The 17,706-nt window shown below is 38.6% G+C and overlaps 1 protein-coding gene across 1 annotated transcript in view; it reads left to right on the forward strand.

Annotated features, from left to right (window-relative positions):
- The window catches only part of PDS5B (PDS5 cohesin associated factor B), a 110,816-nt gene that overhangs the window by 36,720 nt on the left and 56,390 nt on the right, over window positions 1–17,706 (forward strand). Inside the window, exons 7-10 of the mRNA XM_082774552.1 lie at window positions 2,780–2,860; window positions 5,021–5,161; window positions 15,707–15,822; window positions 17,545–17,639. Of these exons, the coding sequence (XP_082630678.1) occupies window positions 2,780–2,860; window positions 5,021–5,161; window positions 15,707–15,822; window positions 17,545–17,639 (433 nt within the window). The remainder of the gene's footprint in view (window positions 1–2,779; window positions 2,861–5,020; window positions 5,162–15,706; window positions 15,823–17,544; window positions 17,640–17,706) is intronic.

Here is a 17,706-nt window from a genome sequence, read left to right on the forward strand (position 1 = left end):
TGCTGCATAAGGTCTGCTCTTTGGGCTTGCTTTACATGGAAATGACATCTCAGGATGTAGAGCTCATGCTGGCCCAGGTGGAGGCTGGTTTTGGTGGAGGTGAAATGTGGAAGTCAAGAAGGATCAGAGCAGTAACTGCCAGCAGTGTACAGTTCTTACTGTGGCTATTTATGCACTTTATTTCCTGAACAGTCACAATTCTGGCAAAATAACAGAAAACAAATGCTACAGGTGGAAACTTTAAAAAATATTAGCATAAAGGACAAAGTAGAATGCAGAACCTTCCCTTTTCTGGGACATGGAACAACTCCACAATTTTGCAAGAACCAACCATTGGCAGTCTTTGACATCTTGTTTAGGTAATGGAAGGGAAAAATTGAGGTTGAAAGTTAAGACACACCGATTTATGTTTCTTCAGGGGAAAATAAATGCTCAAAAGTGGTCTTAAATTGGGGGAAAGATTGAAATGAAGCTCTTCATTTCTGATATTCGTAAGCCTGAGATGTCTCATTTCAAAGTCAGTCTCGGTAAAATGAAGGAACTTGTTCTAAGAGTGCTGATCAGTCATTTTAGGACATTTTTTATATCATGTCTCAAAGTAGCTAATAGCTTAAATTGCAGTAACTTTGACAATAAATTTTGCCTTTCCTTTTGTTACAATTTAGCTGATCTTGAAAATACAACTTGTTTCTCAGCTGTGACGATGGCAGTCGGCTTCGTAGAATGATAAATATTAAGCAGGCAAAATATGTTTTCATAGTGGAGGGTAACTGCTGAACTGCTTCTGAACTTTAATTTCATATCTCTCCTGTTCCTGATGTGCTGTGATAGCTATGTGTCAGCTTTCCTGTAGTTGATTTGTTTCTACAAAAGCTAATATTTTTCTTCCTCATTTATATTCACATATGGTTTTTTAGAAGAAGGTAGGATTCACTGCAGGCTGGGCTTTGGTAATTTCTTACTATGTAGCATTTTCTGGAAGCATTTGAGTATCTCCCCAGAACTGGGATTTTTATTCACGTTCTGTAGTGGCTCTGAGTGAAATAAATACTTCAGACTTAGACTTCATAGTCGACTTCAGACACTTAATTCTGTCAATAGGCAAGTCAAAGGCTTCTTTTGTTTTATATTAACACAAAATGTTAATCTGTTCCCACTGCTGTCTACAAGCCTATACTTCTATACAGTTTCTGGAATTACAGATGTGAAACAATCCATCTTTGTAAAAAAAAAATAAAATAAAATAAAATAAAATAAAATAAAAATAAAAAAAAATAAAAGAAAAAATTCAGATAGCTACACAGGCAATGTATATGTTTAGTTCTGTGTGTATGCTAAAAAAATGTATATGTTCTTGCTTATAGATGAGGTACATAATGAAACTACCCTTTAAAACTATTTTCTTTTAAATTGAATATGATTTAAAAAAATAAATAAGTTGCAAAGGTATCAAGATGGGAAGAATTGCATTTTTACAGAAACTTCTTTAGCTATTAAATGATTATATGTATTTTGAGTATTGAGTACTTTGTGTGTCAGTGAAGTCTGGAGTGTCAAGGGCTGGGTTGCATTTTGTTTTGACAATTTTTGGAAAACATAGTGTAAAATTTGGAGAAAGTAGGTAGCATCCCCTTTGTGTTGGGATGGGAAGGATATGATGACAGAGTGAATAGTAACCCAATTAAAAGGGAGGGGTAGGAAGGCGTGGCTCGTAATGTTTTAACAATCACAGAATCACAGAATTTCTAGGTTGGAAGAGACCTCGAGATCATCGAGTCCAACCTCTGACCTAACGCTAGCAGTCCCCACTAAACCATATCCCTAAGCTCTACATCTAAATGTCTTTTGAAGACTTCCAGGGATGGTGACTCCACCACTTCCCTGGGCAGCCTGTTCCAGTGCCTCACAACCCTTTCAGTGAAGAAGTTCTTCCTAACATCCAACCTAAAACTCCCCTGGCTCAACTTAAGCCCATTCCCCCTCGTCCTGTCACCAGGACCAACCCCCACCTCGCTACAGCCTCCCTTGAGGTACCCATAGAGAGCGATAAGGTCGCCCCTGAGCCTCCTCTTCTCCAGGCTGAACAAGCCCAGCTCCCTCAGCCGCTCCTCGTAGGACTTGTTCTCCAGGCCCCTCACCAGCTTCGTCGCCCTTCTCTGCACCCGCTCAAGCACCTCGATGTCCTTCTTGTAGCGAGGGGCCCAAAAAGAAGCTAACAAGAACCTAACAAATCAAAAAAAATAGTTTTTCCTCACGGTCTTGGATTGAAGTTCTTTTTCTCCTATCTGATAGAGTCCAAAATGCCAAGCATCTCTGGGAGGCACTGTAGAGAGACTGTGCTGATGGTTGACAGGTGGCTGCTTGATGCAAGGGCAGAATTGTACTTTATGTCACAGTCCTGTTTGGAGGCTGTATTGACCGTAAATGCCTCAAAGTTCCTTCCCAGTGCTTTTCTGGTTTTTGGCAAAGCTGATAAAGAACAGCAGTAACATGCAGGAACTGACATTGTTGTGTGTCAAGCTTAGAAGGGCAACTGAAAAGTAAACTGATTTATGGGGAAAGTTTTCTCAACATCACCAGTGAAGTTTTCAAAGCTTTGTTTGGACTTGGTCTTGATCTGACTGTATTACCTTTATTACTGAAAGTGTTTAAAAAAATAATAATAAAAAAGAGGCTATTTCTTTAATGCATTTACTAGTGTATGGTAAATATAAACTCTCATTATTATTTTTGTTAAGGATAATATATGTGCTTAAATTTTATTTTATTTTTTTTCCAGAATTTAAACAAGCAAGCCTATGATTTGGCAAAGGCTTTACTGAAGAGGACAGCACAAGCAATTGAACCATACATTACTAATGTAAGTGAAGACTGCAAGCAAATATGGAAATCAATGAATTTTCAAACACTAAGCTGTATTATAATAAGAATAAATTACATATAGTTAGTTAGGTCTGGGTAACTTTAGAAAGTCTCAATTCTTCTTTGAGTTAATTGTTACGTTAATTAAGCTCTTTCCCTTTGAGTCTGCTTCTTTACGATATAGCAGTTAATAAGCCCTTAACAATTTTGTTCACTAAAATGGGGTAGTTCACTTTCTGCTATGTTGGGGGACCTTGCTCTTTAATCCTGAATGTGACCAGAAGCCTAATGTATTTATGTATTGTTCTTATAAAAATGTATGAACACATTATTCTTGTGGCAAAGGTTTTTTTTTTTTTTTTTTTTTTTTTTACTACTAAGTAGTCTCATTCATCTCCTCACAAAAAAAAAAAGGTGAAGACAGAGCACAACTTTAATGCCATTGTCACAGGAAGAGGAGCAGATAGAATCTAAAAATAGATAGCAAGAAGGAAAACTGAGTGGATTGAGGACTGTAGCCAAGTTAAGTGTAGTAAAAGACATCACAGGCTGCGTAGGAGAAGCGGGTTGAGAGACAGAAAAGGTCAGGCATAAGTATGCTCTGAATTAAGCTGCACAATAGGAAAAGAAATTACGCTTTTTTAAAAGTAGTTAAGGATTTAACATGTCTCCTGGCGTGTATCCAAAACCTCAAGAGCTTAAAAACAGTGGAAAATCTTTAATGCTTTTTGTTGCTTTCTGACTTGTAACACCTGTGGTTTTTGGGAAGTAGTTACCTTTTAAGATTCAAGAAAAAAATTTAGTGAAAACTCTCACTCCAAACCTGTTAGTCAAACCTGCTGCTTGGGGAGGGATTGCATGGGAATGTGTTCTTAATGTTGCTTAGCTGCAAGGTTAGATTACAAACTGGGTGACATTTTGTGGTCTTAAGGAAGTCTGTACAATAAGAATCTTCCTCTTATGGAAAATGTGCACATGCATTCTTCTGTTCTTGGTTTCCCACAAGTGGGAAGTATGCTGTCTGGTTTCTTTGAGCATTATTTTCTTTCTTAAAATATATTAAAGACACAGGAGGAGTTAATTGTCTAACCAGGAATATATACATTCCAGGCAACTCTGCTTCCAGGAGAGAAAGACTTCTCTGCAAGATGGTTAGAGAGTCCTAACTTCTAATGAAATGCACCTATCAGATTTTACTTAGTCAATGTTACTAGAATCGGTTGACTTTTTTTTTTTTTATTGCATCATCTCTTGGGATTCTCTTTATAACCTAGAGAGGGATTGTTTTCATGTTTTTAGTTTCTTTACTGATAATGATTAATCTTGTCAGGACTGATTAGCATCACTACCCCCTGTGCCCAAGTTAGTAAAAAAGAAACCGAAGTGCCACTTAAATATATTATTTCCACCTGCCAGTAAGGTGACAGAATCTAATTTGTTTAGCCACACTTGTACTATTTTAACCCAAAGAGAATACGAATTTGCAAAGTTATACCTTACTCCTCTTCCTCCTCCCCAAGAAGGAGGTGGCAAACTCCTTATTTAGTTATTTACCTATCTAGTAAGAGAGGATGTAGCTGAATGTCGTATAGAATTAATATTTGATATTTATGAAGTTCCTCTCAAACCCATCAGGTTTATTAAGAAATAATAATTGCTTTACAGCTGCATTATGCTGCTTGTAAATACAAATTCTGGAGTAGTCAGTTACTAATTACTACATACTTGTTTACAACTTCTTAACCTATCAGCTAGCCAGTTGTTCCAGCTTTGTTTTGTCTAGAGGTTGGAATGATTTTAAAGTAAGTGATTATGCTTAGTAGTGCAATAACTGTAAATATAGTCACATTATAAAAAGATTTGATGCAGTGGGACCCCTGTAAAGTTGTGTTGCTTAAATTATTTGTAGCCTTGTTTTAGTAAACTAAGAATTACTTCTCATGACTCTTCATGTGTTTTTCCTTTGTGTAATTTTGAGTACAGAACAGATTTGTATATTTAAGCGTTCAACTACACAGCCCTGTTCTGCTAACCCCCTCTCCCCCCTTTTTTTTATTACTGTAAGATTACAAGGTAGATTTAGCGGTGGACAGGTTTAGGATTAGACGCGTGTTATGTATCCTTGTGTTATTAATGTAGAGTCTGTTTTATTTCCTAGTTCTTCAATCAGGTTCTCATGCTTGGGAAAACATCAATTAGTGACCTGTCAGAGCATGTGTTTGACTTGATTCTGGAGCTATACAATATCGACAGTCACCTCTTGCTTTCTGTTCTACCCCAGCTTGAATTCAAACTTAAGGTAAGCATTCCTTATGCTTTCCATCTATTTGAAACACATGTATGCTTTTCACTGTTGATGTAGTTTTGTACTGACAAGTTCATCGCAAATTATTTGGCATATGAAACAAACATTTATATGTAAAACAAGTCTGTGTTGTTTAAAAGAATACTCGTAAAAGTGCTTAAGAGTAATTTCACTTCAAATGCATTAACCTACAGTGTCTGTGTGCATATGTTTTTAGGCTTCTGCTTTTCAAACAACAACTTTATTATTTTTTTTAATGGCTTGAATCCGATCTGGTTTGTTCCTTGGTTTACTGTAGTATTTGTTGTGAAGGGCTTTAATATGTTGAAAGTACTTTGTGCTGCTGGCTGTACAGAGAAACTACATCTGTTCACAATAGCGGGGTCTGGAAGGGATAAACTGGGCCCACTGCTAATGGAAACTGATGCAGTGACCATTTCCTTTAAATAGCAAGTCTGTCACAGGTGGAAACTTAGGAATATGTCTTGGATTCATTGCTACAACGATCTCTATTTCTTTTAAGATTTTTTCTCCATCTGAAAAATAGCTTGTGTTTGCACTGTACCTATTTTAATAGCTTTTTTTTTTCCTTTTTGACTTTTTACCATTTCATAGCATCTTCATCACTTGCAGAGACTCAGTATAACAGCTGGTACTTCCTTTTTTTCTGCTCAACCTTTAGTCACTTTGTCATTTCACAAGGTGTCTATGGAAGTGGGGAATTTGATTACTTTATTACCAAGTTTGAAAGTGATTTCTTACTCAACTTAAAAGCTAGTGTGCAGTGAGTGACTTCTAAATTTGCACATACTTTAATTATTGAGGAGAGGTTTTGGTTTTGTAGAACCCGTGGCCAGTTCTCAGTGTAATGTTTATTACTGTAGTGGCTTGTTCATGCCTGTTATCTTTTCACTGATGTTTCCTGATTAGGCACACCACATGGTTTTACAAGTTGTTTTTGTGGCTGTATCTTTCCATTCACATTTATGAAAGAAGTAGGGCCCAGTTTACTTCTTGCTCGCTTTTTTAAAGCACACCTTTTTTAGCCCTTAATATCCGTTCTTGGAGGTGGAGAACAATTACTCTCACTCCAATAAAAACACTATTCCTGAAGCTGTTACTCAAGAGATTTAATTTTAACTGGTGCTGCACCCTTTTTTCATAGCCATAATTGCAGTAATCTTTCCATCTTTAGGTCCATGTAAAACTGCAGCTTCCTGAATCATCTTCGTGCTCCTAATGTGCCACACTTGGTTCCTTCATTGACTCACATATGCCAGTATTTCAGTACTTGCTTCTTGTTTGTATCCCATTTTACCATTGGTATCAGTAAGATTAGTAGGAACACAACTTCATCAACTTTTTCTTTTAGTGCTCTAGGAATTTCTGTTCCTTCAACTGGGTGATTTTGATTCTCAGCCTTTCCCTAGTTTCTTAATACCTCTTAAATTAAAAGACATTTTTCATATCTGCATTTCTGCTCGTTGTTTAGTATGTTATTCTGAGATCAAAAACCTGTATTTCGTTGGTTTTCATCTCCTCAGTCCTTGGTCTAGTTTTTTCTTGAGGCCTAAAACCCTAAGGGTAATGTGGTTGACAGTTAGCATTTGTAATATCCAGTGTTAAAATGTTTCCAAGAGATGTAAATTTTAGTAGCTACATTCTTACTGCTCTTACCTAGTGCTTTATCTGTTAAACTCCACTGCTGTTTGTGGCTCTTCCCAGCCCAGGTACTGCTACTGTATGAATTGTCTTGTTGCTTCAAGTGCCTTTTTTAGGTGCTTTAAGTTATAACCACAAATAATATATACCTGTTTTGTCCGATCGGTTGTCAAATGCATTTTGATCCATCTTTAATATTAAAGGGATTAAAAAAAATAAAAATCCAAGAACATAAAACTCTCCTATAAAATAGGATAATCCTGTTTTAAAAGAGGTCAGAGGTCTTCCTGTTGTTAAAAGGGCATTTTGAGGTTAAAAGGGTATTTTGAAGATAAATGTTCTGAAATATGAATGAAATGCAGTCAGTTTGTGTGAGATCAGCACAAGTTCTTTATGCAGACTTGCCAGTGATGATTAAGTATTTTCCACTCCAACAACAGCTGTGGCTTTATACTAAACAGTGGCAGCTAGTGTCAAGCACTTTGAATTCAGGTCCAGGTAAATTGCCTATTAGTGTTGGAGAAGAGACTGTGATTTCAGTAAAATTTAGCACCTTACAGTGGAAGGCAGCTACTGTTGTGCTGCTTTGGATGAAAAGAAACTCAACAGCAGTATCCCTATTAGCTTGATGAAGCCTTGGGTCAAATGGGCAGCACAGGAGAAAAATAAGATTGGCAGTCCCTAATGAAATATGGGAGAGGGGAGTTAGCTTCTTGAATGAAGGTCAATTAAATTTAATGATACAACAACCATAACCTTCAGTGAGCTCTGTATGTTATTCAAAGTTTGTTTAAACGGCTTTGGCTTTTCCAGATTTGGTACATGGCGTGTATTTGTCTGTGCCCATAGCTTAAGAGTTTTGCCATATAAGCTCATGTGCTATGTGCTCTCTACTAGATATTTAAATAGAAGTTTGTGGAGCATGTTTAGGTCATGCATAGTTTTGCAGAAACATTGAGTTTTTGTTTTCTGAGATCGTCTGCTACTGCTTTTGAATATACAGGTGTGATAATAGAATTCAAATACTAGGGGTGATACTCAAATGTTTATGGGGCAGTGTGACAATTACTCTGTTCCAGGATCCCAGATTGCTTCTCTGCTGCTAAAGAGGTTTGTATTACTCTTAAAATGGAAGGTGTTGAAGGAAAGCTGTGCCTGTCTCAGTGGTTGGCTTGTAAATTTTGAGGAGCAAGAATGTGTGAGATGATCTAATCTTGCATGCGTTGAACAAATGGAAGTGGACATATGAAAGGGGCTTTTCAAAGACAAATTGGGTGATTGCTCTGTGTTTTTGAAAATGTGCATTGGCTTTAAAATTGGCTTTAAAACCAGTTAGAAAAAAATTGGCCAGATGGAGTAGACTCTCTCTGAGCTAGATACCAAGTGTTTCAATTACTGGGATACTTCAGAAAATATTTTCAGGTGCAAACTTGGCAAGTTCTACATGAATTTGAACAGAACCCAATATTTTTTATCATGCCAATGGAATCTCATTTGAAAAGAAATAAATCAGTTTCTTAAAGTATCTGTTTCTTTCAGTAGTATATTTTTTTTTTCCAGTTTGAGCCATTTTTATCAGCTCTTTGTAAATTCTTTTGACTTGTCTAAAAAAAAATCTTTTTACTAGTAAGGAATGATACATGGCTGGTTTTGTACAGCTGCTAAAATTTCTTTCTTTTTTTTTTTTTTTTTTTACATACACTGGCCATGTCATGTGAAGCCTGATGAACAATGGAGATCAGCTCATTGGGCATAGGGTGTTAAAATAGATTGGAAAGAGTAATTAGTAATCCATATAAGGAAAGAAAAATGTGATGTGGCTTATCAAAGGCAAAGTCTGTAGGGACTCGATTACTGGCAATTTAAAAAAAAAAAAAATAAATTAAAAAAAAAATCCAACTTTTGGGATGTCATTTGACAACAAAGTGGTTAATTCTTAACTAAACATGAGAAGACAGGAATTCCTGGAAGTATGATAATATTGTTAATGACTTGGAGGGATTGCCCTTGGGAAAGTCCTTCTGTGTGTTCTAACAATTTACATATTTTACTCTTTATTATTGAGGGCTTAAAGAGGAATATGGTCGAATTTATCCTTCCTTCCTTCCTTCTTACTTGAGGTGCATCAAGGAGACACTTGATCAGGTTTTGGAGATATGATTATTGAAGAATCTTGTTCTGTGAATGGGAGGAGTCAGTTTACACTGAGGGGAGGCTTTTCAGCTACACTTCTTCCACCCAAAGTGAAATGCTCGCTCATCGTAAATTAACTTGTAGTAATGTTGCCGAGACTGAGATGTATGCTACCACTGATGTCCTCCCTTGGAACGACTTAAAATACTGAACTGAATATAAAAAGATGGGTGCTGATAGAGAAATATTTCTGTGCTGCCTGCCTTTTTCTAGTTCTGTGCACACATTCCTCCTGTGACCCCCCCTCCTCCCATTTTCTTGTGTTTGGCACTGCTGGGAGGCTTTTTTGCTGTAGTTCTGCCAAGAACAATGGGTGCCAGACACTTCAGTGCCACACCAGTCACCTTCCTCTTATCTTGACATTAATTTCTGGAGCTCTTTGACCATGTGCTTAGCAAGCTGGTGCTTACCAGCATGAAGCAGTATCAGCCAGTAATGTCTTTGGTTGGAGCGGAATGAGTTTCAAGAGATCCTTGTCTTCATGGGACAAAGGATCTTAGGAAAGCTCTAGACTATCTCTTTTTAATGTAGACAAAATCAAGGGATTTCCTGTCAGTGACCAAATAAATTTTGGGCCACATAAGGCAGGGTTATGAAACTGTTAGTATAGAACTTGTGACAGAGCTTAGGTCCCTCAGTAGCTCTGCTGTGCATGTTTACGATTTTGGATCTGTATTGGGTTCACAGGGGAAGGGTTTGGGAGCAGGGGGTTTGCAGAGGTGGCCTTTGTGAGGAACCCAGCAGCTGCCCCATGTCAGATCAGAGCTAGTTTCATTCGGCTCCAAAGGGACCTGCTGCTGGCCAGAGCTGAGCCAGTGAGCGATGCTGGTTGGGCCTCTGGGAGCAGATTTAAGATAGGGACAAAAACTGCTGCGCAACAGCAGCTGGGGAAGAGGAGTGAGACCCAGCCCTGCAGGCCCCAGGTGAGTGCAGCAGGAGGGCAGGAGGTGCTCCAGGCAGGCAGCAGCAGCTCCCCTGCGGCCCGTGGAGAGGCCCCTGGTGGAGCAGGCTGTCCCCCTGCAGCCCATGGGTCCCACATGGAGCAGATCTCCACGCTGCAGCCCCCCCATGGGTGGAGGAGCCCCCGGTGGAGCAGGTGGATGTGGCCTGGAGGAGGCTGCGGCCCATGGAGAGCCCCCGCAGGAGCAGGCCCCGGGCCAGAGCTGCAGCCCGTGGAGAGGAGCCCACGCAGGAGCAGGGGGGCTGGAGGGAGCTGCCGCCCACTGGGGGCAACCTGTGCTGGAGCAGTTTGCTCCTGGGGGATGGACCCCGTGGGACAGAGCCGTGTGGGAGCAGTGCTTGAAGAGCTGCTGCCTGTGGACAGCCCCCGCAGGCTCAGTTCAGGAAGGACGGCATCCATGGGAGGGACCCCACGGGGAGCAGGGGCAGAGAGTGATTGTGAAGGAGCTGTGGAGATGAAGCATTAGGAACTGTCCACAGCCCCCATTCCCCTGCCTTGCTTGGGGAAGGACATAGAAGAAGGTGGATGGGGAGGGAAGGTGTTTTTTGTTCGCTTTTAGGTTCTTACTGTTCTAGCCTACTAGTAATAGGCAGTAAATTAATCTCCCTATTTTGAGTCTGTTTTGCCTGTGCTGATAATTGGTGAGTGATCTTGCTGTTCTTATTTCAACCCTTGAGCCCTTTTCCATCATAATTTCTTCCCTTTCCCATTGAGGAGAGACAGTGAGAGAGCAGTTGTGGTGGATGGATTTCAGCTGGCCAGCAGGGTAAAACCACCACAGGATCTAAACAATGTGGCCATCTAGTGTTCAACCACCTTGCCACTTTGGTACAAATACTGACCATTTGGTCAAGATGACAGGTAACTTCAACTGAGAATTGTACGTGTTGACTTGAACAAAGAATGCTCATCAGTAAATGGTGTTCTCTGAAATGTGCAGCTTTGTGCTTTATTCTCTGCTTTTTTTTTTTTTTTTTTTTTTTTTTTTTTTTTTTATCTATCCCAATAATATTTTCAGTTGCTCTAACAGGTCCATGTCCTCCTTGTGCTGGGGGCTCCAGAGATGAAGACAGCACTCCAGGTGGGGTCTCACAAGGGCAGAGCAGAGAGGCACAATCCCCTCTCTCTACCTGCTGGCCACCCCTCTGTTGGTGCAGCCCAGGATGCAGTTGGCCTTCTGGCTGCAGGTGTGCACTGAGTCAAGCTTTAAACTGACCAGAACCCCCAGGTCCTTCTCTGCAGGGCTGCTCTCAATGAGTTCTTCTCCCAGCCTGTGCTCCTGTCTGGGATCGCTCCAACCCAGGTGCAGCACCTTGCACTTGGTCTTGTTGAACCTGATTAGTTTTAAGCCATACCATCACATCCTATAACCTATACTGTGCTTCATGTACCCTTTTTGCCACCGGGGCAAGCTGTTGATTTATGTAGAGCTTGTCATCAACTGAAACCACCTGGTCCCTCTCTGCAGCACTGCATTCCATCCACTTGTCCCATAACTTCCATGTATGTACAGGGTTATGTGGTCCCAGGTGCAGAATCAGGCACTCACTCTTGTTAAATTTCGTATGGTTTCTCATTGCCCAGTGCTCTTGTATATCAAGATCTCTCTGCATGGCCTCTCTACCCTCAAGCGAAGCAATGGCTCCTCCCACTTCTGTATCATCTGCAAACTTACTTTTTGTGTACTCAAATCCTGTGTCCAGGTCATTGATAAAACACTGAAGAGAACTGGCCCTAAAATTGAGCCCTGGGGAGAACCACTAGTAACTGGCAGCCAGCCTGAGGTTACTCAGTTTACTACACCTCTTTGAGCCTAACCATTAGACAATACTAAGAGCTCTGCCAAATTAACTCCCCCCCCTCTGCCCTGTGGTAGTCTGTCCTCCCCTTCTCCCACCATCCCCCCTTCTCGCCCCCAATTCGCTGCCTGCCCTTCATCCATATTATGGATAATCTTGTCATGACAGGATATCAAGTTAATAAGGTATTCCCTTCATGAAGCCACACCAGTTTTAACCAGTCAATGCATTGAATTTCAAACACTTTTCAATAACTCCTAGGATGATTTCCTAGGATGATGTTCCCCATAATTTAATCGGACACCAAGGTGAGACTGACAGGCCTATAATTACCAGGGTCCTCATTCTTGCCCTTCTTGAAAACTGCAACAACACTTCGTAGCTTTCTGTCAACTTGGACCCTTCCAAGTCTCCCAGAAAGATTTCACAGTAACATCAGCCTCTATTTTCAGTACCCTGCAATGAATACCTTTGGGTCCTATAGACTTACATTCAGCAAATGCCATGCAAGTTCAATACCAGTTGGGACCTTAATCACTCCCTAGTCACAGTCCTCCAACCCAGGGCTCCAGAGGTCCCAGTACCCATCACTAGTGTTAAAAGCAAAGACCTTGGTGACTCCTCTTGCATAGATGGATCATCATCCACCTCATTGTGATCCTGTCCTTCCTATTCCAGAGCCTCAGATCTGTTGTGTAAGGGCATCTGGGAAGGCAAGGTAGATGAGAAGGACAAAAGACTTATTTCCATTCACCTCTGTCCCTCAAGTTAATCCCATTGCCTTCTGGTTGGTGCTAATACCACAGGAGACATGCAGCTGTAACTTCCTACCAAGTGGTCACTATTGCTTTACCTCCCTCAGGAGGAACATGACCGGTGGACTAAGGGTGTTGGGGCAAAGAAATCTCCTGGCTACCTTGCAACTCTCACAGAATCATTAAGGTTGGAAGAGGCCTTCAAGATCATCCGGTCCAACCATCACCCTACTACCAATGTTGCCCACTAAGCCACATACTCCTCTTGGCACACAGCGGTTGCTGCTAGTGCTGGTTTCCCGTGGTTTGAGCAGCTTTCCTGTCTGAACAGGGAAGGAGTATTGCTAAATTTTAACACTATGTGAGAGCTGTGTTAAAAATCGTTTGCCTCTTACTGGTATTTTTTTTTCACCCCATTTTGGAAATGGGACTGTGGGATCAGCAGAACACCCACTGAAATTCGTCCAACTAACCTCTTGGATGAGGGACAGCCATTAATGCCTGATCTTGGCATTGAAAAGTGATGTGTTTAGGGATCTAGCGCTGACACAGAAGCATTATCGGTACAAGGGAGAACAGATAAAAGACTGCTGCTGTATAGGTCAACTTGTAACTGAAACTGATGTCCCTTCATTTCAATTTGAAATTTGAATTTTAGAAATCACAGAAATTAAATATACATGTAATGGTCCAGGGAATGAAAAGCTCATGAACGGGGTATTAAGGAATAAAACCGTAATGGATTATTTGTCTTTGTTTTAATTTTCTACTAAACCAATGTTACCTAACGAATAAAATCAGCAAATTGTTGACTTTTATTACTTCAGAGCTGCCTGTCCTCCTGGACATGGTAGTTAATTTTTTTGGCAAGTTTCAGGTTGTGTCTACTTCTACTCCCAAATCCCCCCAGATCCTCAGTGCTACCTATTCTTTTGGACTTGCCTACTCATAACAATCTGACCAACTTCAGCTGTTACTGACAGACCATAACACGTAGGCAGAAGAGCAGCTGCCTTGGGAGCAGGGTATAGGGAATTAGAAATAAGTGTTCAGCGTCAGGTTTTATTGGTGAATCTTTATGGGACACTATTAAGCATGACGAGTGCTGGATCATACCTAAGACAAAAGGTGAAGGACGTACTATTCAGTTACACAATGCATCATAGGACAGAGAAGGATTAAGGTTTTTCTAGAGCTTATAGTTCTGATTTTTTCCTCAGGAAAAAAAGTAGAGATTAAAGTAGAATAAAGGATAGAGACTGCAATGGTGATGTGCTCATTTATTAACACAGGCTGATTCATTTATTATGCAGGCTGATTCTATTACTTTAGGGTCTTAAACAAGAACGTCTCAAGGAGACCAACTCCTGGGAACTAATTTAGAAAGTACCAAATACTCCTCATCCATAATCACAAATATTCATTGTTCCTACAAGCAGGTCTATAAACATGAGTGCCTATCGTGTAATCAGATTACTGCCTGCTATAGGGAAAGCTTCTTCTTTGGCTAATTCATTAAAAGATATCTCAATTTTTTCTATACATCTGGCTATGCAATAAAGCAGTTGAATGCTTTGTGTCTGCTACTGCCTCTATCCCAGGGTTTCTTGCTCTGCATCTGTGTTGGTTGCCTAGAGAAATTCAGAGGTGCGCAATACTTTCAATATTTTGTTGGTTTAATCAGGAGTGGATAGGATACGAGTAATGGAGGTCGGACTAATACAGGCTGGGGAAAAAAAAAGTTAAAATTCTTTTAGGGCAGAGAATCCGAATCTGTTATGTGATGGACACTTGTAAGCTGAAACTCAGGGGAAAAAAAGATACCATTTATTGCAGTTAAAGAGGAGGAGGTTGTAGATGACTTGGTAAAATGTCAGTCTGAATTTGAGTCAGATAAATCAGTCAAATACAGACAAAAAGTGTTAATAACTCTTCTATTAAAGCTGCTAATATTATAAATACTAAGGTGTATTCAAAAGCACTATAGTTTCATGTACTGTAGTAATAAATCAGTGTCAAAGATTTCTTCATCCTTGTCTTGCTCTGGTACTTAAAAGGATTTTAAAAATGCTTCGACTATTCTTAGGGAGCTGAATTGAAAGAAGATACGGGAAAACTTCTCAACCCATTTATGGTATCGAGTCAGGAAAAATAGTCAGTCTTTAAGGCTGGTGTTGTCAGAGAACTCTGACAACTACATTATGCTCTTATATCTTGGTTGAATTCAAAAGGTTGATGTTGAACTAATAAGAACGTCAAAAATGATGGAAGAGAAAGTTATTTGAAAAAGCTCATGTCTATTACAAGAAAGAGGAATGAAATAATAAGGGGTGAATAACAACTTGTTCAATCAACTTGACCGTGCTGCCCCATTTTCAAAGAACTATTGCAGCCAGTTGGTTTTTTAATAAGCAAAAGAAAAAAAATCTGTGAACTTCAAATATGTGTTAATTGCACAAATATTAGCGCACGTTTCCAAAGCATGTTTTAAGCTTCAAATGCTGTGTGTTGTATTAAGCAAGCCTAATGCAAACCAGCGCTAATGAAAATGTACTGAAGAAGGTCTTGTTTTATCTTTGTCAGTGTTAGTTTTTTTTTAAATATGAAAGAAAAGTATCTGTTGTAACTTAGCAGTTTTAAATACTGGCTTAAATATAGACTTTAAATTCAGGACCAGGTACTGCGTGTGTCAGATCTTGGGTATTCAATCTGATGTCCTCTAAAAACCTTTTAATTAAATGTTTGTAATAAAACACTGGTCCCGAGAACTGTATACTTTTATGCGTAGATAGAAGTAAAATGAGTTTTGTGCTGTAATTAATTTTGTATAAATTTGTATAAGCACGTTACCAGGTTTCCTAACAGCAACACCTGTAAATGATGGTCAAAAAGATTTATACACCTATGTTTACCACCACGCTTTGTTCAGTAGGTTTTTTTGTCTCTGCGCTGCATTATGTTTTCACTGCCTTCATTATTTTGTCTTACAGCATTAGCAAAGGTACACATTTGTATACAAAAAAAATCTATTTTTTTTTTTTTTGAGTTGTGTACGTATAATGTTCTTATATATTCTAAAAGCTGTACAAAGCACTATTTTGCTTTTTGGGTATTTTATTTTCTGGCTGGTTTACTTTTTGTTTTTTCAAAAGTTGTGTTCATTTTCCAGAGCAATGACAATGAAGAACGTCTGCAGGTCGTAAAGCTTCTAGCAAAAATGTTTGGGGCAAAGGATTCCGAGTTGGCATCTCAGAACAAACCGCTCTGGCAGTGCTACTTGGGGAGGTATATGCTGTTTTAGTTCCTTTCCCAGGAGAGAAAAAAAATCAAAGAATTGTAATTCAGTACTTTTCAATTCTCCTATCTCTTTTATTTTCCTCAAGTGATATAGCTAAGTGTGGTATCCTCATGCTTTATCTGAAATCTGTCAGGTAACGCTAGGGAGATTATTTTATATATATCCTCTGCATTTATGATTCTGCATAGTGAACAATTACAAATCATCCTTTTTTAATTCATATTTTGCAACTATCTTTACTGCTATTGCCAAGAAAAAAAGAACATTTTATTAGATTTTTTTTTTTAACAAATGATGGAATCATTATAAAATATATTCAGTGATGGATTAATTTTAAAATAATATCAGATAACATTTGCAGTATTGGGTATTATCAGGTTTGTTTTTGTGACTTTCATGTACAGTATTCTACTGGCTTCAATTTTTTTTAATTATTTGTGTGCCTTAAAGGAGGTATGTAGTATTTACAATGCAGAAAACACACTTAGTCTTTTCTTTTTAAAATATTCTGCCAGTTTGAAATAGGTAATAAAGCTGGAGTTTGTAGTCAGAAGGAACTTAAATATGGATACTATGGTGAAAATACTTTTGGCTTGAGTAAATGAGGATAAATCGTATAAATTATTATAATTGCAGTAGATTGTAATTTAGCAAAAAATCATATCAAAACCAGAATGTCCTAAACTTCTAAAAGTACAGGAAACTTAATTGAGGGAATTAATTTTGCTTGAAAGTATGTAACATTTAAAATATTGCATGTAATTTAAGAATCAAAATTTGGATCCAGAGAAAGATGCTTCATTGTGTTATGATGTGAAACAATATGATCATGTCCAATCTGTTGTTCACAATTACTGTTTTCCATTAGTTATGAACCACGTACATGTATTTACTTTTTTCAAGGATTTTAAATAAGTTGTTATAGTAATTACTAGAGAAGACATTCCTAAATTGTCTTCATTTAGAAAAGTACCTAGTTTTTACTTAAATAGACATTTCTTAAAGCCTTTGCATTTGATAAATAAATGTTTCCACAGCAGTATGTTCTAAAATTTGCTTTTAAATTGTTTAAAACCAGGTATTTTGATGGCCTTGAAATGTGTTTTATCTTTCAAAACAACATAGCTCTCATTGCAACAATAGCTTTGTTATAAAATTACTTATTTTCTCATGCTTAACTTTATGTACTAGGTTTCAAGCATCAAATTTAATTCAGTCCTCTAAAACCAAGTCTTACAGAAGTTGAATGATCCATTTTAGAAATTTGTACTAGGTTGGATTGGTTTGCTGTCTATCACACAGTTTAAAGAGGAGAAGAACATCACAATCTTAAAACCTTTTTTCAGTTACTGATACACAGTTCATGATTAACTAGGTGGAGCATTAGAGAAACACTGCTTGAAATGTGTGAGACATCTTTCACTAAATAGCTGTTGTCTGCCCCTAGTTTTTCATGTGTACCAGGAGAGGATATTTCCCTTCCTGTATAGAACATGAATTAATTCATGAGTACAGGAATTTTTTCTTAAGTTAAAGAAATTCAAATTAATACCATAAAATTAGAGCTGTTTTGCACAGGTAACATGCACAGGTGCATGGGAGGCATAAAAATCTTTTTAGAGAATATTTGAGACTGTGTAGAAATGATCCAACTGTTCTGGTGAATGATATTTTTTCTTGTTGTAACACATTGTCTTGTTTCTAAATAGGTTTAATGATATCCATGTACCCATTCGTCTTGAATGTGTGAAATTTGCAAGTCACTGCCTTATGAACCATCCCGACCTAGCAAAAGACTTAACAGGTACCAGATTTACTGTAACATTAAAATTCAATTTTAAGTCTCCTGGAGAAGTCAGGAAGGTTAGTTG

This window comes from Aythya marila (assembly GCF_965140915.1).
Source record: "Aythya marila genome assembly, chromosome: 1".
Taxonomy (NCBI): domain Eukaryota; kingdom Metazoa; phylum Chordata; class Aves; order Anseriformes; family Anatidae; genus Aythya; species Aythya marila.